This window comes from Scyliorhinus canicula, chromosome 13, assembly GCF_902713615.1.
Source record: "Scyliorhinus canicula chromosome 13, sScyCan1.1, whole genome shotgun sequence".
NCBI classification, from domain to species: Eukaryota; Metazoa; Chordata; class Chondrichthyes; order Carcharhiniformes; family Scyliorhinidae; genus Scyliorhinus; species Scyliorhinus canicula.
In genome coordinates, this window is record NC_052158.1 from 116800661 (window position 1) to 116823783 (window position 23123).

Sequence of the window (23123 nt, forward strand, 5' to 3'; positions counted from 1 at the left end):
AGCAATCTGCTCCCAAGATTCTGTCAGTTGAGGTTTAGTAACCAATAATCCTCAAAGCTTACTTTTACAACTATGCAGAGTTTTAAGTGGAAAAAATGAAACAATTCATTTTGAAATTCATAATCACAATAACAAGATTTGTAGCTGGGGTAATATGCCAAGGTGTTTTTCTCTCCAATACCAAAGTCAAAATCAGGAACTTGCTACAAGCATTGTGCTGCATGGGAGAGCCAGAGGCTGATAGGTGGAAGGGTAGCACAGTGGTTAACACGGTTGCTTCACAGTATCAGGGTCTCAGGTTCGATTCCCGACTTGGGTCACTGACTGTGCGGAGTCTACACGTTCTCCCGTGAATTTCCGCCGGGTGCTCCTGTTTCCTCCCACAAGTCCCAAGGTGGTTAGGTAATTTGGACATTCTGAATTGTCCTTCAGTGTATCCGAACAGGCATCAGAGTGTGGCGACTCGGGGATTTTCACAGTAACTTAATGTAAGCCTACTTGCGACAATAATAAAGATTATTCTTATTAATGAGGTGGTTGAGTAATATGATTAGAGCCCAGAAGAAAGGAAGTGCCTCAGATTTCAAGAGCCAATACTGAGTGGCTCAGTCATCTGTCTCTATAATTTACATCTCTGCCACCTGAGGCAAGTAAGAAGTCTTACAACACCAGGTTAAAGTCCAACAGGTTTGTTTCAAATCACTAGCTTTCGGAGAGCTGCTCCGTCCTCAGGTGAATGAGTCCAATGCCGGCATCTCCACAACCTGAGGCAAGGACTGTCGTTTAAAAATAGAAGCTCTTCAGTTACTTAATGTCCAGAATGAAAAAGTGACTGAACTAGTCTGGCACTCTCTTTCAAGACAGCTCACTGATACCCATGATCTCCCACGCTGCAACTTTCTGGCCCAAATTCACACGCCCACACATGACAGATGCCAATTGCTTCCACATGGAGGCGAGAAAATATCCTCAGGATGCCTTCCGCTGACTGAACTGAGAACTGTACTTGGAGGTCTGGGAGCAAATTCAGCCAGCAAACAATCAGAAAAATTCAAAAGGGCCACTTTTGTCACAAAAGATATTTCTTTCACAAATTATAGAATCTGCAACAAAAAAAGCTGCCCATCAACAGCTTAAATTAAAGGTATAGTTACTAAATTAGTCGAACAACATTCTAATGAAACATTTCTGCTCTCATCAGATCTGTTTCATAGAAGAGGATTATGCTGATTGTATCACAGCTACAAGATATGGCAACAATACCATTATCAGAACAATATTTAAAAAGTAAACATACAAATGAGGGAGAGTAGGCCATTTGGCCCCTTGAGCCTGTTCCAGCATTCAGTAAGACCATGGCTGACCTGATTTTAACGTCAACTCTACATTCCTGCCTATCCGATATCCTTTCACCCCCCTTGTTAATCAAGAATCTATCCAGTTCAGCCTTAAAAAGAGTCAACGGCTCTGCTCCTACTGCTCCCAACTCTCAAGAGAAAATAAAATATCCTTATTTTTAAGCAGAGACCCCCGGCACTACATTCTCCGACAAGAGAAAACATCCTCTCCACATCCACCTGTAAATATCCCTCAGGATCTTAAAAGGTTTGAATCAAGTCGCCACACTACCAGAAGGATGTGGAGGCTTTGGAGGCGGTACAGAAAAGATTTCCCAAGATGTTGCCCGATATGGAGGGCATTAACTATAAGGAGAGGGTGGAGAAACTTGGTTTGTTCTCACTGGAACCACAGAGGTTGAGGGACAACCTGATAGAAGTCTACAAGATTATGAGGGGCATGGACAGAGTGGATAGTCAGAAGCTTTTTCCCAGGGTGGAAGAGTCAATTACTAAGGGACACAGGTTTAAGATGTGACGGGCAAGGTTTAAAAGGAGATGTACGAGGCACATCTTTCTTTCTTTTTTGTTTTTACACAGAGGATGGTGGAAGCCTGGAACTCGCTGCCAAGGGAGGTAATGGAAGCAGATACAATAGTGACTTTTAAGGGGCATCTTGACAAATACAGGAATAGGATGGGAATAGAGGGATATGGTCCTCGGAAGGGTGAGAGGCTTTAGTTCAGGCGGGCAGCATAGTCAGTGCAGGTTTGGAGGGCCGAAGGGCCTGTTCCTGTACTGTAATTTTCTTTGTTCTTTGTGGTCTCAGGTTCGAATCCCGGCTTGGGTCCCTTTCTGTGTGGAGTCTACACATTCTCCCCATGTCTGCGTGGGTTTCCTCCGCGTGCTCCGGTTTCCTCCCACAAGTCCACAAGATGTGCTGTTCGGTAATTTGGACATTCTGAATTCTCCTTCTATGTACCTGAACAGGCACCAGAATGTGGCGACTAGGGGCTTTTCACAGCAACTTCACTGCAGTATTAATGTAAGCCTACTTGTGACAATAAAGATTATTATGTTCTGTACAACTGGAGCATTTTTTCTGTAATCAATTCCCCTCACAATAAACAATAACATTTTCTTAGCGTTCCTAATTACTTCCTGTACCTGTATTACCACACTTGTGATTCATGCACAAGAACACCCAGAACCCTCTGCACCAATCTCTCACCATTTAGATGATAAGCTTATTTTGTATGCTCACTGCCAAAATGGACAATTTCATATTTGCCCACATTCCCGAGCACAATTTACTTTCCTGTCTATCTTTATGTCGTCAGCAAATTTAACAACCATACTTCCGGTCTCTTCATCCAAGTTATCTGTATAAATTGTAAACGGTTGGGGCCCCAGCACTGATCCCCGAGGCATACGTAGCAAACTTGGTTTCCTGTTAGCTAGCTAACCTTCCATCTATGCCAGGGTCACTTAGCTCCTGATCTCATTACAGCCTTTGTTCAAACATGGACAAAAAAACTCAACTCCAGAGGTGAGGCAAGATTGACTGCCCTGGTTATCAAGGCAACATTTGACCGAGAATAGCATCAAGGTGCCCTAGCAAAGCTGGAGTGACACGACTCTCCACTGGTTGTGGCTGTTGGAGGTCACTCATCTCAGTCCCATGACATCACTGCAGGAGTTCCTCAGGATTGTACCCTAGCCCAACCACCTTCAGCTGCTTCATCAGTGATGTTGCTTCCAACATAAGGTCGGATGTGGTAGATGTTTGCTGATGATTGCATAATGTTCAGTACCATTCGCGACTTCTCAGACACAAGTAGCCCACGTGCAAATGCAGGAAGACCTGGACAATATCCAGGCTTGGCTGATAAGTGGCAAGTAACATTCGTTCCACACAAGTGCCAGACATTGACCATTTCCAATAAAAGACGAGACCCATGCAAACACAGGCAGAATGCGCAAACATCCCCATGCAAACATCCACACGGACAGTGACCCAGGGCCGAGATCAAACCTGGGTCCTCAGTGCCATGAGGCAGCAGTGCTTACCACTGCGCCACTATTCCGCCTAGGTAATCAGTTTTAAATGTAAATACCATTCCCCTTGCAAAATACTGCGGACTAAAAATTACATCAGCGAAGCACTCCTGCACAATGAGTTACCTGCAAAACATGGATACCTGCCTTTCACTTGGAACAGGGCTGGTAACTAATTTTGTTTTGAAATACTTTCAACTTATATCAAGTCTAATCAGAAACAGAAATATATTCTACAACATTACTCCTTTCTGAGAATTTCATGGATTAAGCATTTTGTTTTGTTGTTTAAGAGTCGGAATAAAGCTCTGAAGCTCTGACCTGCTTTGTAATATATGCCAGCTCACTTATTGAAGCCAAAAGCCAATCAACAGGAGGAGAACAGTCTGTTCATCAAATTTTGGTGTTGATGGTGATCTGAATCAAATCTAGAATTAAAAGGAGTCAAAACTATGCTATAATTGTTGTTAAAACATATTAGTCAGGAATTGAAATGAGTTCATTGCTTTGAACTGGTAGCAGGTGATGCAAATTTCAGGTCTGCTTATACTCCATGTTAATAGGTCCAGTTTGAACACTACTTTACAATATAAAAGGTTACGGTCGGAGTTTCCAATTTAAATAAAACTTGAGTTTAAATTGCTGGGAATATCCCTCTTGATTACTCAAATTAGCTAGACTTTTTTCCTTTAGACGTGATGCCTGCACTTCCTCCCTCACTCCTTCCCTTGTCTCCCAAATCTATGATAGGGTTCCCTCTGACATCACCTTCCAAGCCATTAGCCTCCATATTCACCTCCAATGTGATGCCATCACCAAACACATATACCCATTCCACTTTAGCATTGCCTTCTGATCCACTCCTCAATCACCCCAAAATTGACTCCCCTCCTTCACCCTTGTAATCATAAATTATGGCATTGAATAACTTTACCTCGGAAAGATAAGGCCACAACAAATATGCATAACTATACTGTTGTCTAATTCAGATGACTGTGGGAGCAGGATTGTCGATTAGCAATTTCCTTGATTTACTTTTGTTGGCGATTCTAGAGCTAACACACACACACACACGTTTCATTGGGGGGGGGGGGGGGAAAGAGGAATATAAAAGATCAGAGACACAATACAAGATGTTACATGGAAATAACAATTATTATTCTGTGTTAATCAGCTGATTTTATGGTTGAATGTCAAACTATAAAACACCATCAACATTTTTTTAGGGTGCCTTTGTGCATTTGAAGCATCCGAGGATAAATTTAACAGTCAAGGCAAACTTGTGCATAGGTTTAAGTGGGTTTTGTAGTGCAACAGGTTAATGTTAAATATGTAATTAGACAGTCTATATCAACAGTGATGTAAAATATGTCGTGAAAGGCATCCTTTTTCTAAGTTTGTGCAATTGTGTATTTTTTATTATTTTACTAAGGTTGCATCAAATAAACATATACATCTTAGTTCTGAATAAATGAAAATAAATTAATTACTTCAATAAGTCAAAGTCTCCATATTAGATGAGAAGTTATACCTGCAGAACATAGTCCAGTGCTATATGCCGAAAGCATTTGCGTGTTGCTGTTAGGATGTTTGTAGCCTCTTCCATTTCATGCTGCTTATTTCTTTGAACTTGAGCATTTTTAACCAACGCATTTTCTTTCTCTTCACTGACCTTGTCAAACTGCTTTTTTGCATCTTTAAATTTTCTAAGATCACTGAAAAAGATAAATAGATGCACACAAAGTGTCACATACACAATGAGATAAATGGCCACCTAATCATCTGTTGTTGTGATGTTAAAATATTTTCCGTTGCAACTGGAACACATACAATCTATCTGCCTACGAAACAAATATAGGACCTTTCGGATGTAATTTCTTCACAAATTACTAAAGTCAAAAAAGGCTTCAAATACATGAAGGAATTAAGCCATGAATTAAAAATACAACGTTCAATTCCCATTCTAAAGACACTAATGAATGTTTTTTAAAAGAACTTAATGTAAAGTAAACTAATAGTCTCCGAGAGGAAAACAAGAAATGTAAATATAAAGTTACTGAAACTGTGCAAGTAAATACCTTAAAAAATGTAATGAAATATTTTTTTTAAAAACAACCAATAGGGAGAACATAGCTCTCAAGAGATATTGGTAAATTTGCAAAAGACATTGACCAAAATACTCTTTTGCAATTTTGGATAACCATCATCATGGAAAATATATTAAAACTATTGACAGCATACAACGTTGATTCACTAGATGCATACCAAGAATTAGCAATCATATTATGCATATCAACTTGAAATGCTAGGACTTATTTCCACTGCAGGAGAGGGGGGCCAGGATGGAATTTTTAATAGACCTCTCTAAACAATTATGACTGGTTTCAAGTGATGAATAAGGAACAGACAAAAGTGAAACGTGTATGCTCGTGCAACTAAGGGGCTTGCATGCTGTATCCTTTATTTTCAGGTGTCCTTATTTTCAAAATGGCCACTATGTGCAGAAAACTGGATAAGCCAATATTGCAGCATAGGTTACATCTCCTGCAACATTCATTCTTCTGTTTGCCCTCTTTCTGGGAATATCCTTTAGACATGATGCCTGCATTCATGGGACCATTCTTTCTGTCTACTACAATTGCCAACGTCAAGTGTTGGGGTGGTGGGTTGGCTGTTAGCAGCTCATCAATACTTGCCAACTCTGGTTACAGACATTCCTGGAGGAATAAGATGACATCTGACATGCCTCCAGATCATTTAACTTCTACAACTTTATAAAACTTTGTCCCCTGTAGCCAAGAATTGTTACTGGTCGTTTTGTGAGAAGTTTCAAGAACCAGCAGACCGCTTGTGCACACACAAAGGGGAAATCATTCTTTCCACCTCACCCACACACCATCCCCACTTCCCCATCTCTACTTCCATTTCCTCCAGCCCCGAGTCTCCATTCCTCACTTTTCCCTCCAGGCCTCTATTTCTTATCTCTCCCCAAATTTCATTCATCATTTTCCCCATTTTGAGCCCCTAGCAATTTTAGCCTACATCTATGGCAGATATTTGGGACCATGGGTAGTGTCTATTTGGACACTTTTCACTGTATTTCCTCTTCTTGATGAGTCAGTGAGGGAAGTTCCTCAATTTAAAATTATCAAAAGGTTAGGAGGTGCTGGAGCACTGAATGCTTTGCAAGATTAGGTGGTGCTGGAGCGAGGAGTGGTTGAGGAAGAAATTACAACTGTCAAGGGCAGATGAGACAAATATTTGAAAACACAGGGATATAATGAAAGGGCACGGGCAACAGGACTAGTAGTTTCAAATTACACGAGAAAAGGACGAACACAGTCAGTAAGTTGCATGCACCACCATCTCACTACATTCAATGGCTGTCAATAAAATTCAAAGAAAGCTTTTGAAATCAACTACTTTCATTTCCTTTGTGCGAGTTGTGTAACTGTTATACCAATGGGAAAAGACACAAGCGGTCATGAGAGATGCTTACATAAGGATTGCCCATGTCAGCATATGTGCATGCTCAGTGGAGTAAATCTACAAACAGGCTGAACTGCATGAAAATTGAAAGTGTGATTATGATACGAAGTCTTCTTTCCTGCCTTATCTGCTGAATACTTAATTCCACTACTGATTAAAAACCTAATCGATCTCAGCCTTGAAAATGTTCAAGTGACTCACCCTCCAGATTCCTGGGGTAAAAATTTCCCAACACCACTCAGAAGAAATTCTTCCTCAATTCTGTCTTAAATGAGCGCCCCCTTATTCTGCAATTATGTCCCCTGGATGTGTGGAAACATCCTCCCAACATTTACCCTGTCTAACCCACAAAGAATCTTATATTTCAATCACATAACCTCTCATTCTCTGTACTTCAGGGTGTACAGACCCAAACCTGCTTAATCTTTCCTCATTTGGCAGTCCATCCATACCCGGGGTCATCCCAGTACACCTCCCTAGTACTGCCTGCAATGATAATATATCTTTCCATAAATAAGGGGTCCAAAACTGTACACATTATTCAAAACGGAGCTGAATTAAATCATACTGTGATCACGATTTCCATGGGGATCCTTGAACTTGAGATCATTTATTAAACCTACTTCATTACACATTACCAGATCCAAAATGGCCTGATCCCCATTTGGCTCCATAACCATTGCTCCAAGAAACCATCCCGAATGCACTCTATGAATTTATTTTCTTGGCTGCCGTTTCCAATTTGATTAACCCAATCTATGTGAAAATTAAAGTCACCCATGATTAATGCAGTGACCTTATTACATGCATTTGTTATTCCTTAATTAAACTCATTCCTACTGTGTGGTTACTTTTCAGGGACCTTTATGATACTCCTACCACTCCCTTCCTTTGTTATTCTTCACTTTCACCCAGATGGGCAGCACGGTAGCACAGTGGTTAGCACAGTTGCTTCACAGCTCCAGGGTCCCAGGTTCAATTCCCAGCTTGGGTCACTGTCTGTGCGGAGTCTGCACGTTCTGCCCGTGTGTGCGTGCGTTTCTCCGGGTGCTCCGGTTTCCTCCCACAGTCCAAAGATGTGCAGGTTAGGCGATTGGCCATGCTAAATTGACCTCAAGTGTCCAAAAAAGGTTAGGTGGGGTTACGTGGATAGGGTGGAGGTGTGAGCTTAAGTGGGGTGCTCTTTCCAAGGGCAGATGCAGACTCAATGGGCCGGTTATCCTCCTTCTGCATTGTAAATTCTATCATCTATGAAATCGACATCACATCGTCAGTCTAGTTAAGTGTTTTTCAAATTTTTATCACAGGACCCACTTTTCCCAACTGGCAGATCTTCTGGACTCACACCAGCCGACCTTCGGGACTCATCTTATTCCAAATGCTTTGTGCATTAAGTTGCAACGCCTTTAGGCTTATCTTTTTGCCATTTTTGATCATCCTAACCTTTCTTGGTACTGTGGCCCTATTTGCGTCTCGCTCTCGATTACCCTGTCTACCGTTTTTGCATTTTACTGGTTTTTTTTTTATTACTGCCATTGTTTCGCTTACCCTCGTCACTCTGCTTAGTTTCCCAATCCCCTGCCATTCTAGCGGGACGGCACGGTAGCACAGTGGCTAGCACTATTGCTGCACAGCTCCAGGGTCCCAGGTTCGATTCCCGGCTTGGGTCACAGTCTGTGTGGAGTCTGCATGTTCTCCCCGTGCCTGCGTGGATTTCCTCCGGATGCTCCGGTTTCCTCCCTTGGTCCCGAATGACGTGCTGTTAGGTAATTAGACACATTCTAAATTCTTCCTCAGTGTACCCGAGCAAGGGTCGGAATGTAGCAACTGGAGGATTTTCACAGTAACTTCATTGCAGTGTTAATGTAAGCCTACTTGTGACAATAAAGATTATTATTATGGATGGTGAAATATTGAACTTTCTCCCATAAGCAACTGTTAAAGGTGGGGGTTAATAGCAAATTTCCAAGCTGAAAATGACAGCTTTTGTTTAGTAAGTATTTTAAGGATTATAAAATGAAGGTGAGTAAATGGAGTTAAAATACTGGCCAGTCACGATATCATTAAATGGCAGAACAGACAAGAGGAAGAATAGTTTATTTCTGTTCCTATATTCCAATCTTCCTTATGCTGGACTGAACAGGGTTTCAAATTCTTACACAATCTGTACATGTTGCCTGTTAAAGGTAATTCCTCCATCCCCTCTTCAAAAGAAAAACTAAATCTGGAGGGAACAGTAACGAGATGTCACCCTTTTGTTGAGATCATTATTCTCTCACTAATGACAATCTCTGGTCCTGAACTAGAAGTCGACACACAACTCAGCTCCAATTAAATGCTGAGAATAATTCAAATATCCTATCCAAGCTGCAGTTCCCGGGTAAATAGCCAGTGCTCGGGGTGACACTCCCACTGTTTGTGTGTCTTCAGCACAGCGCCATGGGATCATTACAACAGAGAGAGAAGTGTACTTGTGACTGGATTCAAACCCAAAATCCTGTCACAATTACTTTTCAAATAAAGCTATCGGCTGCATGAAAACATGGCAGTTAAAATTCCTGCTCGATCACGAGGAAATCTAGAGAGGTATTTGCAAAACAAAATTCTTCAACTTAAACTTTACCTTAAATTTTCTCGACGAGGCCTGAGCAGGAGAGCAGCGTGATCCTAGGACAGGAAACCAGGAGGACCCGGAAATCGGTGCCGAGACCAGACACACAACATTCGCGACCCGTAGCTCCATGTCCCTTCTGACACCGGGGTGGGTCGCGACCCACACTTTGAGAAACCCTGGTCTGGATGGTCTTTCAGAACGGTACTTATTTCCTCTTATTAGATAACTTACCCAACCACCTTTTCCTTCCTGCCCGCCCTTCATTAAAGTCAAATAACCCTGAATATTGATATCCCAACTTTGATTTCCTTGCAACCATGTCTCAGTAACGGCTATCAAATCATATCCAATCCACTATTTGTGCCAACAGTTCATTTATCTTGTTAAGTTACAGCAATTTTCAAGCTCTGTAACCACCAAATTAGTGAGCAATAGGAAACATTTGTCATCTCCCAAAGACCTGTTGACCTGCTGAATTTACCAGAAAAGGCAAACCTGTTACTAATAATAACAATCTTTATTGGTGTCACAAGTAGGCTTACCATTAGCACTACAATGAAGCCACTGTGAAAAGCCCCTAGTCACCACATTCCGGCGCCTGTTCGGGTACACTGAGGGAGAATTCAGAATGCCCAATTCACCGAACAGCATGTCTTTCAGGACTTTGTGGGAGGAAACCGGAGCACCCGGAGGAAGCCCACACAGACACTGGGAGAACGTGCAGACAGTGACCCAAGTTGAGAATCAAACCCGGGTCCCTGGTGCTGTGAAGCAACAGTGCTAACCACTGTGCTACCGTGCCATCGACAGTCAACAGCAGAAGACGTTGCAGCTGCTAAACCGAACTTCAAGTTTCCACCCCTTCACTTCAGAAAGACAGAACTCAAGCAACAGGTCTGCAATATCTCAGAAACTGATCTGAAATTTAATTTCAAGTCTTTTTTAATTTATCTCCGTTTAATCTTTGTTTTTATATTTTAGTCCCTTAGTAATGGGCAACAAAGAGCTCGCAGACCAGTTGAACAAATACTTTGGATCTGTCTTCGCTGAGGATGATACAAATAACCTTCTGGAAATACCAGGGGACAGAGGGTCTAGCATGAAGGAGGAATTGAAGGAAATACATAGTAGTCAGGAAATTGTATTGGGGAAATTGATGGGATTAAATCCCAATAAATCTGATATTCTGCATCCCAGAGATGTTTAAGGAAGTGGCCCGAGAAATAGTGGATGCGTTGGTTACATTTTCCAGCATTCTATAGACTCCGAACAGTTCCAATGGATTGGAGGGTAGCTAATGTAACTCCACATTTTTTAAAAGGAGAGAAAACGGGGAATTATAGACTGGTTAGCCAGACATCGGTGGTGGGGAAAATGCTGGTCAAAAGGATGGGATAATTTAGCATTTGGCAAGTGGGGATAGGATTGGTCCTAATCAGCATGGATTCACTAAACGGAAATCATGCTCGACAAATCTTCTGAAATCTTTTGATGATGTGATCAGTAGAGTGGACAAGGGTGGAACCAGTGGATGTTGTGCATCTGGACTTTCAAAAGGCTTTTGACAAGGCCCCACACAAGAGATTAGTGAGCAAAAGTAAAACTCATGGTATTGGGGGTAATGTATTAATGTGGATAGTGAACTGGTTGGCAAACAGGAAGCAGAGTGGAAATAAACGGGTCCTTTTCAATGTGGCAGACAGTGACCAGTGGGACACGAAGGAATTGCATGCATATCTCCAAATTTGCAGACAACACTAAGCTGAGTGGCAGTGTGCTGTGAGGAGGATGCAGAGGCTGCAGCGTGACTTGGGCAGGCTGGCTGAGTGGGCAAATACTTGGCAAATGCAAATATGTGGGTAAATGTGAGGTTATCCACTTTGATGGCAAAAACAGGAATGGAAGGTCATCTGAACGGTGGCAGTTTAGGAAAAGGGGAAAGGCAATGAGATACCTGGGTGTCATAGTGGAACAGTCACTGAAGGTTGGAATGCAGGTACAGCAGGTGGTGAGGCTAACTAATGGCATTCTGACCTCCATAGCGAGAGGATTTGAGTACAGGAGTAGGGATGTCTTGCTGCAGTTATACAGGGCCTTGGTGAGGCCACACGGAGTACTGTGAGCAGTTTTGGTCTAGTTTGAGGAAGGACATTCTTGCGATTGAAGGTGTCCAGCGAAGGTTCGCCAGACTAATTCCTGTGATGGCAGGATTGACAAAAGACAGACTGGATCGACTGGGCTTGTACTCACTGGAGCTTAGAAAAATGAGGGGTGATCTAATGGAAGCATATAAAATCCTAATGGGACTGGACAGGCTGTACGCGGGAAGAATGTTGCCTATGTTGGGGACGTCCAGAACTAGGGGGTCACAGCCTAAGAATAAGGAGTAAGCCATTCAGGATCAAGATGAGGAAGACCTTCTCCTCTCAAGAGAGTTGTGAAGTTCTGGAATTCTCTTCCATAGAAAGCTGTTAGGGCCAGTTTGTTGGATATATTCAAGAGGGAGCTGGATGTAGCCCTTGCAGCTAAAGGGAACAAGGAACAGGCAGAGAAAGTAGGAGTGGGATACTGAATTTGCACGACCAGCTATGATCGTGTTGAAAGGTGGTGCAGGCTCGAAGGGCCGAATGGTCTATGCCTACACCTATTTTCTATGTTTATCAGTTTTACCCAAGTGACTTTCACTTAGAAAGACAAGCTCAGAAAGAAAGGAAGGAAGACAGGCAAGCCAAGAAAGGGATAAATGTAATTTTCTGCTACAGAAGTTGGAATTGGGAGTTGCAAGAACAGAGAGATAAAGACCAAAAGCAGCGTGAAGCTACTGGGGGAAATCTCACTGACTAATGATAACCCAAATCCCACTGACCCAAAACAGACCCAGAGACTCTAATTCTCCAAATTTCTTCCCAAATTTGAACAGGAAGATGAAGATTGATTTTTTTTTACTGCTTTTGAAAAAGATCAGCTACATTTACCCCAAATGTGTGGACATTGATGATCCAGGGTGTTGTGGATTTGTCAAGGAACAGCAATAACACAAAATTAACAAGACTGTAAGGATGTAATATGCTCAGCAACCGAGCAACAGATATAAATCTACCCAGCAACAGCAATAGCCAGCCTACAAAAGGCAGAATGAGATGCATCTCTCCAGTAACAAGATTAGCAGGCATCTAGACAGAATCAGGTGTGAGTCCCCTATTAGTAGAAATAGATTATCTCAACCAATGGAAGATCAGTGAGACATACGCTGCTTATTTCTAGAGTCAATGAATTTGAGGGAGGCAAATAACCAAATAACAAAGGCCAAATTAAAGGGGAATAAAGGCATAATTACCAGGACCCTCAGAAGCAAGGCAAACCAGTTGACCGAGCAGCCTCAGAAGCAGGCAAGCCAGTTTCCAGCACCATCCTGGAGGCCAAGTTTTACTTCTAAGGCTCTATGCGTGCCAAGGCAGTGCAGAAAACCTTCAGTTTGAATATCTTCGCGAGACCAGGACAAGGATTTTCCCAGACTTGAGTATCCTCCCTGTATTGTGTGGTAACTATAAGGTGGTTTTGACTTATGGATCTATTTAAGTTGGATGTTGTTGGGGGAAAAAGGGGAACTCTTGAGGAGTTCAGAGGACAATTTTTACATAAACCGTGTGTTTAGTAATTCATTACTTAATTGGCTTAGCGGAGTGTTTGTGCGGTCCTGTTTGTGCGTATTTAATTTAATAGTACTTAATTTAATACATAATTGTTACACGACGACTGTGCTGCCTATTCTCACTGGGGTTTCACTTGTCTCCTCACACTGTTCCAAAATACAAAACTATACATCCCCACGAATTATTGTCCCAAGTTGGGATATCCTTGCAGATAACATCAATGTGGTTAATGACAAGAGTAAGCTCACAAAAGAAACCCCAAGAGATCTTTACCACAGTCGCCCCTGAAGCGACTGCATATTACAAACCGACTCAGTGCTTATGAACTCCTGTCAGTAGGTCAGCAATTCCAAAATTACCATAAAATGCCCAAGCAAATGTATCTGTAATCTGAAAGAGTCAAACAGATTGCATTCTATCGATGGGTGTACACTTTAAAGATAGAAGCGCACTTGTGAAAATGGTCTCCCTTGCAATATTAAAATGTGTCATGGGGGGTGGGGCTCCGTAGGTACAACATTTCTAGTTTGGTGGGGAGGGTGAATGCTGATCTGGCAAGGTGGGATGGTCTCCCTCTGTCACTGGTCGCTGGCGGGTCGGGTACAGGCGGTTAAAATGGAAGTGTTGCCACGATTTGTGTTTATTTTCCAATGCCTGCCGATTTTCCTGCCAAAGGAAAGGGGTCCTGGAAGGAATCAAGGCAAAGTGGAAGGATGAGTTGGGAGAGGGTATGGAGGAGGGGATCTGGTAGGAGGTGCTCCGGAGGGTGAACGCCTCCACCTCGTGCGCGAGGTTGGGGCTGATACTGCTGAAGGTGGTATATTGAGCACACCTCAAGGACGAGCCGGCTCTTTGAGGATGTAGAAGACGCGTGTGAATGTTTGGGGGGAGTGGCGCAAACCACGTTCATATGTTTTGGTCCTGTCCAAAGCTGGAGGATTACTGGAAGGAAGTTTTTAAGGTAATTTCTAAAGTGGCGCACGTAAAACTGGACCCGGGGTCTCAGGTGGCCATAGTCGGGGTGTCGGACCAGCCGGGTTGCAAACGGGTGCGAAGGCAGATGTTGTAGCCTTCGCCTCGTTGATCGCCCGAAAGCGGATCCTGATGGGATAAGAGCAACCTTTTCATCCTGTGCCCTGGCATGGCGGGGGGGACCAGCTGGAATTCTTGACTCTTGGTAAGGTCACATTTGAACTGAGGGGAAGGGTGGAAGATTTCTCCAATTCATGGATGTTATTCATTATGCACTCTCGAGAATTGGATTACATCGACCATTAGTGTGGATGGATGGATAGATGGATAGATGGATAGAGAGAGAGAGAGAGAGAGAGAGAGAGAGAGAGAGAGAGAGAGAGAGAGAGAGAGAGAGAGAGAGAGAGAGAGAGAGAGAGAGAGAGAGAGAGAGAGAGGGATAGAGGGATAGAGGGATAGAGAGATAGAGAGATAGAGAGATAGAGAGATAGATAGAGAGATAGAGAGATAGAGAGATAGATAGATAGAGAGATAGAGAGATAGATAGATAGATAGATAGATAGATAGATAGATAGATAGATAGATAGATAGATAGATAGATAGATAGATAGATAGATAGATAGATAGATAGATAGATAGATAGATAGATAGATAGATAGATAGATAGATAGATAGATAGATAGATAGATAGATAGAGAGAGAGAGAGAGAGAGAGAGAGAGAGAGAGAGAGAGAGAGAGAGAGAGAGAGAGAGAGAGGGGGAGAGATAGAGGGGGGGGGGGGGGGAGAAGAGACTGTACGGGTTAATGGTGACTATGGGTGATCCCGGATTCCTTTTTGTTATTTGTTTATGTTAACATGCGGGCTGCTGTTTAGGGTTTGGTGGGAGGATGGGATTGTTGTCATTGATATGAAGATTGACATTGCATTCGTTACTGATTATTGTTGGGTATAAATTTGGGAGAATGTGAGAAAAAAGAATAAAAATATATTTTTTTTAAATATTAAAATGTGCCTTGTGGAACAATAGGTTACCTCGGCAAGAGCAGCTACCATGAAGACTGAGAATTATGAAGTGACTCAGAGACCTCTGAATCACAGCAAGCATAGGTCAAATGATTTACAGCAGGAGGGGAAAGATAAGGACACAGAGAAAGGAAATAGATCCTAATGGTAAGAGAGAATGAGGAAAAGTAGAAAATTCCCTCCAAAACCTTGAAAAGAAGAAATGTAGAACACAGAGCTACAGGGCTGAGCCCTGTCTGTTTTCATTGTGGCAAACTGGACCATATAACATCGGCATGAAGAAAACCACAAGCAGTATTCCAACAGTCTGTATCCATGGTCACCACAATTGTAACTCTTTGCGCAAATGCAAAGAAAGGCACAGACAACCAGCAGGATGTCTTGCGTAGAGGACCCCAGTAGTTACAAAGAACCAGGAAAGGGGATCAACATTCTCCAGGATACTGAGTGTTTACAGACACAGCCAGAATGGAGAATTGAGAATTTTCCACACAGAAGCAAGATAAATTCCAGAACAACAGTCAGAGGACTAAGTAGAGAGACTGTTGAAGTACCATTGATGCAAAATCACAGAGTGAACTTGTTCACTGGCTGGTGACACTGTGTAATCTCAAGCTTATCCATGCCAGGAATGACTTTGCAGCTGGAAGGTGTTATTTCATGAAACTCAAAAAGCAAACTGAACAATTTAATTAGCAGGAATCTGTAATGCTGCCGATATCTGAGCAGGTTTCAAATCCCGACGGGGAGTGGACAACCCATGAAGATTGAAATGACTAAGCCACAGAATTATGCAGGGACCAAGGAAACCCACTAATGCAATGCCCCACTTAGTCAAGAGTCAGAGAGTAGTCACTTGGTGTTGAGAGTACTGCTATGCCCAGTGAGTAGGAGGAAACAAAAAAGAGATCTACAGTATTCCCAAATCAAAATGGATCACAGGAAGGATTAAGAAAGGGTGAATGCTGCTAGCAGTGAAATCAATAGTTTTGCCTGTGCTGAAGCAGGACAAGAGTAGCCACACCCATTAGGATGGTATCATAGAATACAGCTGCTACATTAGGGGACCCTGAATTAAGTTTAAACCATGAATCTGCTAAATGAATTATGAATTAACAGATTTAATGTTTTGGGGACAAAAAAACTAACACTCAAAATGAAGAAGCTATTGACCAAGCTCAAAACAAATTTTTAAGAAGCTAATCTAAGTGGAACGAGGGAAAACTGGCATTTTTTAAAACTGTTCAAAGGACAAACCAGACAACAAGAGTATCAAACCTTCTTGCTAGTACATAAAAAGCCTCTTAATGAGATCCTTGTATCGTCAAAATGAGACTTTGAACAAAGCAGGTATGAGTTGTCAGCAAAGAAAGAGGCCATTGTTAACCTGCTCACTTAAAGGGAGAATTCAAAAGACTGGGAGCTGAACAGAACCACAAATGGGTGAAGAAAAATCAATCGATTTAACTTTGGATCTATTTGGCACATTCATTGAAGACAATGAAGAAAAAGGGTCCAGAGAAGCCCCGAAGTTAAAGGTATAGCTTTAGTAACCAAACTCATTTTTATCTGGTTTAAGACTAAAGCTTTTCTGCTGGGTATTTTTTTAAATTAAAATCACCCAGAAGGTAACAGGAGGTCACACACACTGAAGTTCCAGGTTCAAGTCCCATCCTAGGACCTGATTAGTCAAGGAAGGTACATTCATAATATGGCCAACAATTGAGCATCAGCCTGGAAATTCCTTCCAATGTGCCAATGGAGGGTAGCAAGAGCAGGAGAGAGTCCCAATCAGCCATGCTTGATGCAGAGTAGCACCCCTCAAGCTACAAGCCTCTGGCAACGTGCCAATGGCCTGCTCCAGGAATAATTAGCTGTGGAAAAAAAATAAACTCTGTGCGCACCACTAGGTGCACAAAGAGAAACATGAACAATATTTACAGACTGATTGCTAGCTCACAGACCACTTAAAGAAACTAATTTTACATGGTCATGGCAATACCTTTAAAAAGAACATTCAGCCAGGACACCTGAGCAACAAACAGAGATTCAATTAGGTAAGGAAGAAGCATTGTTCAACTCACACACTTGACTCTTAGACAACTTCACAAAGCATGCCTAATCAAACATTCTTCTTTTAAAATACATCCAAGGCAGGACCCTCTCAAGCCAAACCAGTCAAGGAAATGGTGCACTTTACTAATAAACATAATAGTGGGAGTGCCAAATGATTTTCAAACTGTAAAAACCTGCCATTGCATACACTTAGGTTCCAAAAGGTTGTATCACCATTATGTTCAACAAACAAATGTGTTGAAAATATGTACATCTAGTTTAAATATGTGCATCTAATTTTAGTTCAGTGTCTCAAAATAACTATATTCACAGCATCTACCTTTCTGCATGTATCAATATCTAGTCAGCGATTGAATAATCTTTATTAGTGTCACAAGTAGGTTTACATTAACACTGCAACGAAGTTACTGTGAAAATCCCCAGTCGCCACACTACGGCACCTGTTCGGGTACACTGAGGGAGAATTCAGAATGCCTAATTCACTTAAGAAGCACCTCTTTCGAGACTTATGGGAGGAAACCCACACATACACGGGGAGAATGTGCAGACTCCACACAGACAGTAACCCAAACCGGTAATCAAACCCGGTCTCTGCCAGTGCAAAACAACAGTGCTAACCACTGTGCTACCACACCGTGATTATTATGAGATGCACATTCTATCAGAATAAATGTATTCTGATTTTTCACCCCTGACACATCAGTCATCTCGAACCATAACATTCCTAGTTTCCATTACATTTTTAAGACAATATTTTCATAATTTTTGCTATGTCAAATATTTTAGTCTTGCTTAAATGATTGAAAGGATAAGAACAATAAAACAGTGCCTACTCTTTAACAAATGTCTGAAGTTGCAACTTGATGGATCTTTGGGCTTGGTCAAACAGAATCTGAAATACAAAATAAAATAATTTATAACAAATAGAGGCAAAGTTTACTATACCTTAATTATTTAATCAACGGAAACATTAATGGCGCCTGCTCCAGAGCAATTACCTACACATGACCTGCAATTTCACTTCCAATTAAGTTTTATTCTCCACCTACTAAAAATACAATGATGCTACAAAGAGGAATTACATCTAAAGTTTGCTTTCATGATATAACTCAATTGCAATTGAACTCTATTTGATCGGTTGTTCTTTAAAAGAGCCATCCATTATCAATCCTTGTATGATTCAATGTCAGTACATCAAAAAGGACGTCTTCCATATATCTCTCAAGATGCATCAAATAGAATTCATGTTCATTATCCTAACAATGCTTATTACACCATATTTAACAAACCACAAATCCCATGTTTTTTCAATAAACTGATTAAAATCAAACTATTCATCAAACATTGAATATTACATTTGTAAACAGCCAGGTTCTATTGATTGCTCACAAAAGTATTTTTTTTTTGCCACAGCCAGACAAAAAGCCAGTTTCCACTTTGTTTTCAGGAGAAAATGGTCTTATTCCAAGTTCTACGATGTACTTTTCAATCTATGCCTCTCAAATAGTTGATCATCCTAATTATTGCAAAAGACTTGTAAATTAATTCATAAGCATGTTATTCAAAAATAATTCACCAAATATTATTATAACTCAGGAATTCCACAACGATTTATTCCCCACTCTCGCCACCCAACATCAGCTTTTATTCTTCTTTTCCCATATTGCCGTATGCTAGAATATCCTTCAAATAAAAAGTCCGTCATGATAATTCCTCCCCTCTGGCCACATTAGGATGAATCTCCTGGAATCCTTAAAGGGATGCATTCCTTAGACTACAAATCGTCACCCACCCATCTCTAGCTGTGGTAGTTTGGAAAGTCAAGCAGTTGTTTCTCTCTGCTGAGCACACAAAACTGCTACGTCTGATATTAACTGATTCATAGGGAAGCCTGTAACCAGATTTCAAAATTGGATTCTTCAGCACTCAGTTGGCAAGATGAATAACATTAATCCTGCATTTTTATTTATTCGTTCATGAGATGCAGGCATCGCTAGCTCAGCCAACACTTATTGCCCATCTCTAAAGATGCATTCAGTTAGAAATGAAGATCACCATCCTTGACCACAACTCTCACCTTAGAAATAATTTATTCTTTTCAACCTGATTCTTTCAGCACCTTTCTGGTGCTTAAAGAGACATGGAACCTATCTAATGTTAACTTACAGATTGCTGCCATTGTCTTCAATTGTGAACATCTTACACAATTGCCCAGTAACATAATCTGGGCCTTTCTTGGATTTTTAACATTTGAAGTGTACGGATCAGTTACAACCTAGCTATACCAACCAAGAAATTGGGGTATCTATCCCATCTCCCTCAAAGGTTTAGATTCCTCGCGTTTACGTTTCTCTCTCTATTCCTCTTATACTCTGCCTTACTACACTGATATCTACATTCTCCATGCAAGCCCTGGGCAGTAATCATCAAGTTAATCAATTATGAGATATTTAGTCATGCCTGAATCTGTGCTCAATCAGCACTTAATAGGATCAGGGGGATAAACCTAGGAAAATATTTCCTTATGTATTCCCGGGACAAAGACATCAATTTCATTGACTGCTCTGCTTACTCAGATCAAATAAAGTCAATACATGAGGAATCCCTGGTCGAATTGGTGAAGCACCACACCTTGTGACAACTTATCTGGCGTCTTTAATGTAGAAAAACATCCAAAAGCACTTCACAGGAATAACAAACAAAACTGGGCAAGGAGCCAAGTAACGAGATATTTTGAGGCCTAGGTTTTAAGAAAGATCTTAAAGGTGGATAAAAAGGTCAAGAAGCAGAGACGATTAGCGAGGAAGCACCAGAGTTTTGGTCGAGGCAACTGTAGGCATGAGATGTACAAGAGCCTAAAAGTAGAGTAATCCCGAGATCTCAGATGGTTGTAGGAGTTCACAGCAAAACCACAGAAGGATCAGAAAACTATGACAATTTTAAAAACAAGGTGCTGCTGGATTGGAAAACAATTTAGATGAACCGGTGAGGGGTGATGGGTAAATACTTGTGAGTTAGCAAAGATTTGGATGAGCTCACGTTTACGATAGATGCAGGCCAGTGAGAGGAACATTTGAATAGTTCAATTTCAAAGGATGAGGTTTTCAACAGATGAATGGAAGGAAAGGGTGGTGCTCGGGAATGTTTTGGAGGTGGAAGCAGGTGGTCTTGTTAATGGAGAGGATATGGAGTCAGGAGCTTTGCTTGGGATCAAATAGGGCACAGTTTACAACTGACCTGGTATAGCCTTGGACATTGGCCAGTGAGAGGAATGGGGCGATTGGCCAAGAAACATAACTCTTACAGGGACTGAGGTCAATGACTTCATTCTGCTCTATCTATTTATAATAAATTTCTCTCATCCAATACTCCGCATCACACAAGCAGTATGAAAAAAAGAAATCAGAGAAAGTAGAGGGGTGGAGAGAGGTGGCGGCGAACCGGGTATCAGAATACAGGTGGAAAAGATGTCATATGTCATACTGGAGGGCAGCATTTGGATAAGAATGGAGAGCCCAAATTTAGATCCTTGGATAACTCCAGATCACAGTGATATCATGTGCAGAAGTTACTAAACCTAACTGATTATAGTTCGAAATGGTTCTCTCGTTTACCATTTATTTTCCAGACAAATCTAATATCACTACCTCAATAAACTTCTCTACCTAAAAATATTTTTTCTAAGATCTAGAAAAAATTAGAGTTATGATTATGACTTCCTTGGGCCATCTCCAGCTCCATGATCATATGCATTGTGCACTAAATCATTGAAATGCACAACCTGTTAATTGTCAACACAACTTAATTTGAAATTCACATCATAAATTATTATTGATCCCAGGAAGTGACAAAGATAGGGATCTGTCAGTGTACTGATTCTGCAGACCCAGGTTCACATTCTTTTCTATCAGCTCTTTGCATCGCCTCCAGACCATCGCTCCACTCATCATGTTCTGGTTTCTAAATGTCCTCCAAGATTATTTGCCCTCAACATCTGCAATTTTATCCATTTCTAAGCATACCCCGTTTCATCACGTGACCGCTCCTTGAACTAAACAACAGGGACGCAGGGTAATATCATCCCAGGCAAAAAAAAGGACATGGAAAGATAAATATAGGAATGAGAGCACTCCAGATTGATCTGCTGGTTAACAACATCTGTAGGTCCCTACGGGAGGTCTGATGAACTGTCTCATCTTCACAAGTTCACCGGCTGTAAAAACATTTCATCAATATGAAATCAGGAAGGATTTGCGGAATGACTACTGATAAAGTGTATATGCAGTCAAGACCTTTACACTGGACTTTTCTCAATCTATCATAAGAACTACAACAACTTGCATTTCTATAGTGCTTGTCCTAAAATGAATCATCCCAATGCACTACACAGGTGTGTTACAAAGCAAAATTTGACACAGTCACACAATCTGAACTGGACCAATCATATAAATACTGTGGCTACAAGAGCAAGTCAGAGGCTGGGAATTCTGCAGTCAGTAACTCACCTCCTAACTACCCAAAACCTATGCACCACATGCCTGACACAAGTTAGGAGTCGGACGGAACATGGAAAGCATAGAAAGTGTTTTTTCCCAAATAGTTGGATTATAGTTTTTTTTCTATATTATACACACCCAAGCAAGCTTGACAATTAATAATTTGATTTGCAATTGAAAGAGATGACAAATGCATTTTCCATGTGCAATGAAACATTTTGCATCATGCTCCGTAACTTTTACAGAGGTATTGCATCATGTAATATCAGTTGAAGCTTCAAATAGGTATAATTAACCGCACCTAACACTTAACTTGGTTTAATTAAATCTGATTCATGCATCTTAACATTACAATCTTGTTTACCTGCATTTCACATTTGTTCTTTTTCATATGATTCAATACTGATGCTTTTTATTACCCCTTTCGTTTGTCAGATGAATAAATTCATTTTTCACATCACATATTTGTATTTAGTCGTATCATTCATGGGTAACTGGGTAACTATTAAGTTTAAACTGAAAGACATTACAAGCAAAAGCGTTTTAAATTGCTGCAAGCCTCAACAACCTCTGACAATGATTGGATATGCGATATATAGTAAATTTGACATTACTTGGCAGAATAATACTACCCACCATATTCAGCGTATCACAAATTCAGATAACAAAATTAACAATGACATGAATTAAAATGAATGACACGTGGCACTATATTTTCAGTGATGTGTATCTGTTTAATGGCTCAAACATTGCTGAAGCATAACATATCGCAACATGCCCTGTTCAACTTGCTCCCGCAAAAATATTCTATAATTATGCAGCATCTCTAATATCAAACATCTCACGGTGCGGCATGGCGAGAACAACAAGGCATCTGGGCTGCTGATGACCAACAGAACAAACAGTGTAGCGCCTTAACTAATTATATTCAAGCATTGAGAAATAAAATAAAGAATCACCAAGAAAGAGGGAGAATTAGAGCAAGTGAAAGAAATGCCAAATCAGATAAAGAAAGATAGGCAAGATTGGATTTAGAGAAAGAAAATGAGAGAGTTCCCCTCCAAACCACCATATTGCTGAATTGGAACGATTAATGTTCCTTCATAGCTGCTGGATTAACATCCTGGAACTCCCACCCCAACAGCACTGTGGGTGTACCTACATCACATGGACTGCCATGTTTCAAGACAGCAACTACTCACCACTTTCTCAAGCACAATTAGGGATGGGCAATAACTGCTGGCCTAGTCAGCGATGTCCACATTACAGGAAAGAATGTTTAAAAATTGACTGTCTTTCAATACTGGAGTGTTTACAATAGTAAATATAAATGGGAGTTAAATCATAATTTCTCAACAAGATATAATGGCTAGTGATATTCAGAAGTGGAAAGACCAGAATGG

General features: G+C 41.1%; 1 protein-coding gene across 7 annotated transcripts in view; it reads right to left on the bottom strand.

The window, feature by feature from the left end:
• LOC119976607 (arf-GAP with coiled-coil, ANK repeat and PH domain-containing protein 2-like) overlaps positions 1-23123 on the bottom strand; it is a 174338-nt gene that overhangs the window by 89609 nt on the left and 61606 nt on the right. For all 7 annotated transcript variants that reach the window (XR_005462949.1, XR_005462948.1, XM_038817221.1 and 4 more), the window contains exons 5-6: positions 18058-18116; positions 4927-5110 (exon numbers count right to left, since the gene is read on the bottom strand). Coding sequence is in view for 5 of the 7 variants with exons in the window: in XM_038817221.1 (XP_038673149.1) it covers positions 4927-5110; positions 18058-18116 (243 nt within the window). In the remaining 2 variants the exon portion in view is untranslated. The remainder of the gene's footprint in view (positions 1-4926; positions 5111-18057; positions 18117-23123) is intronic.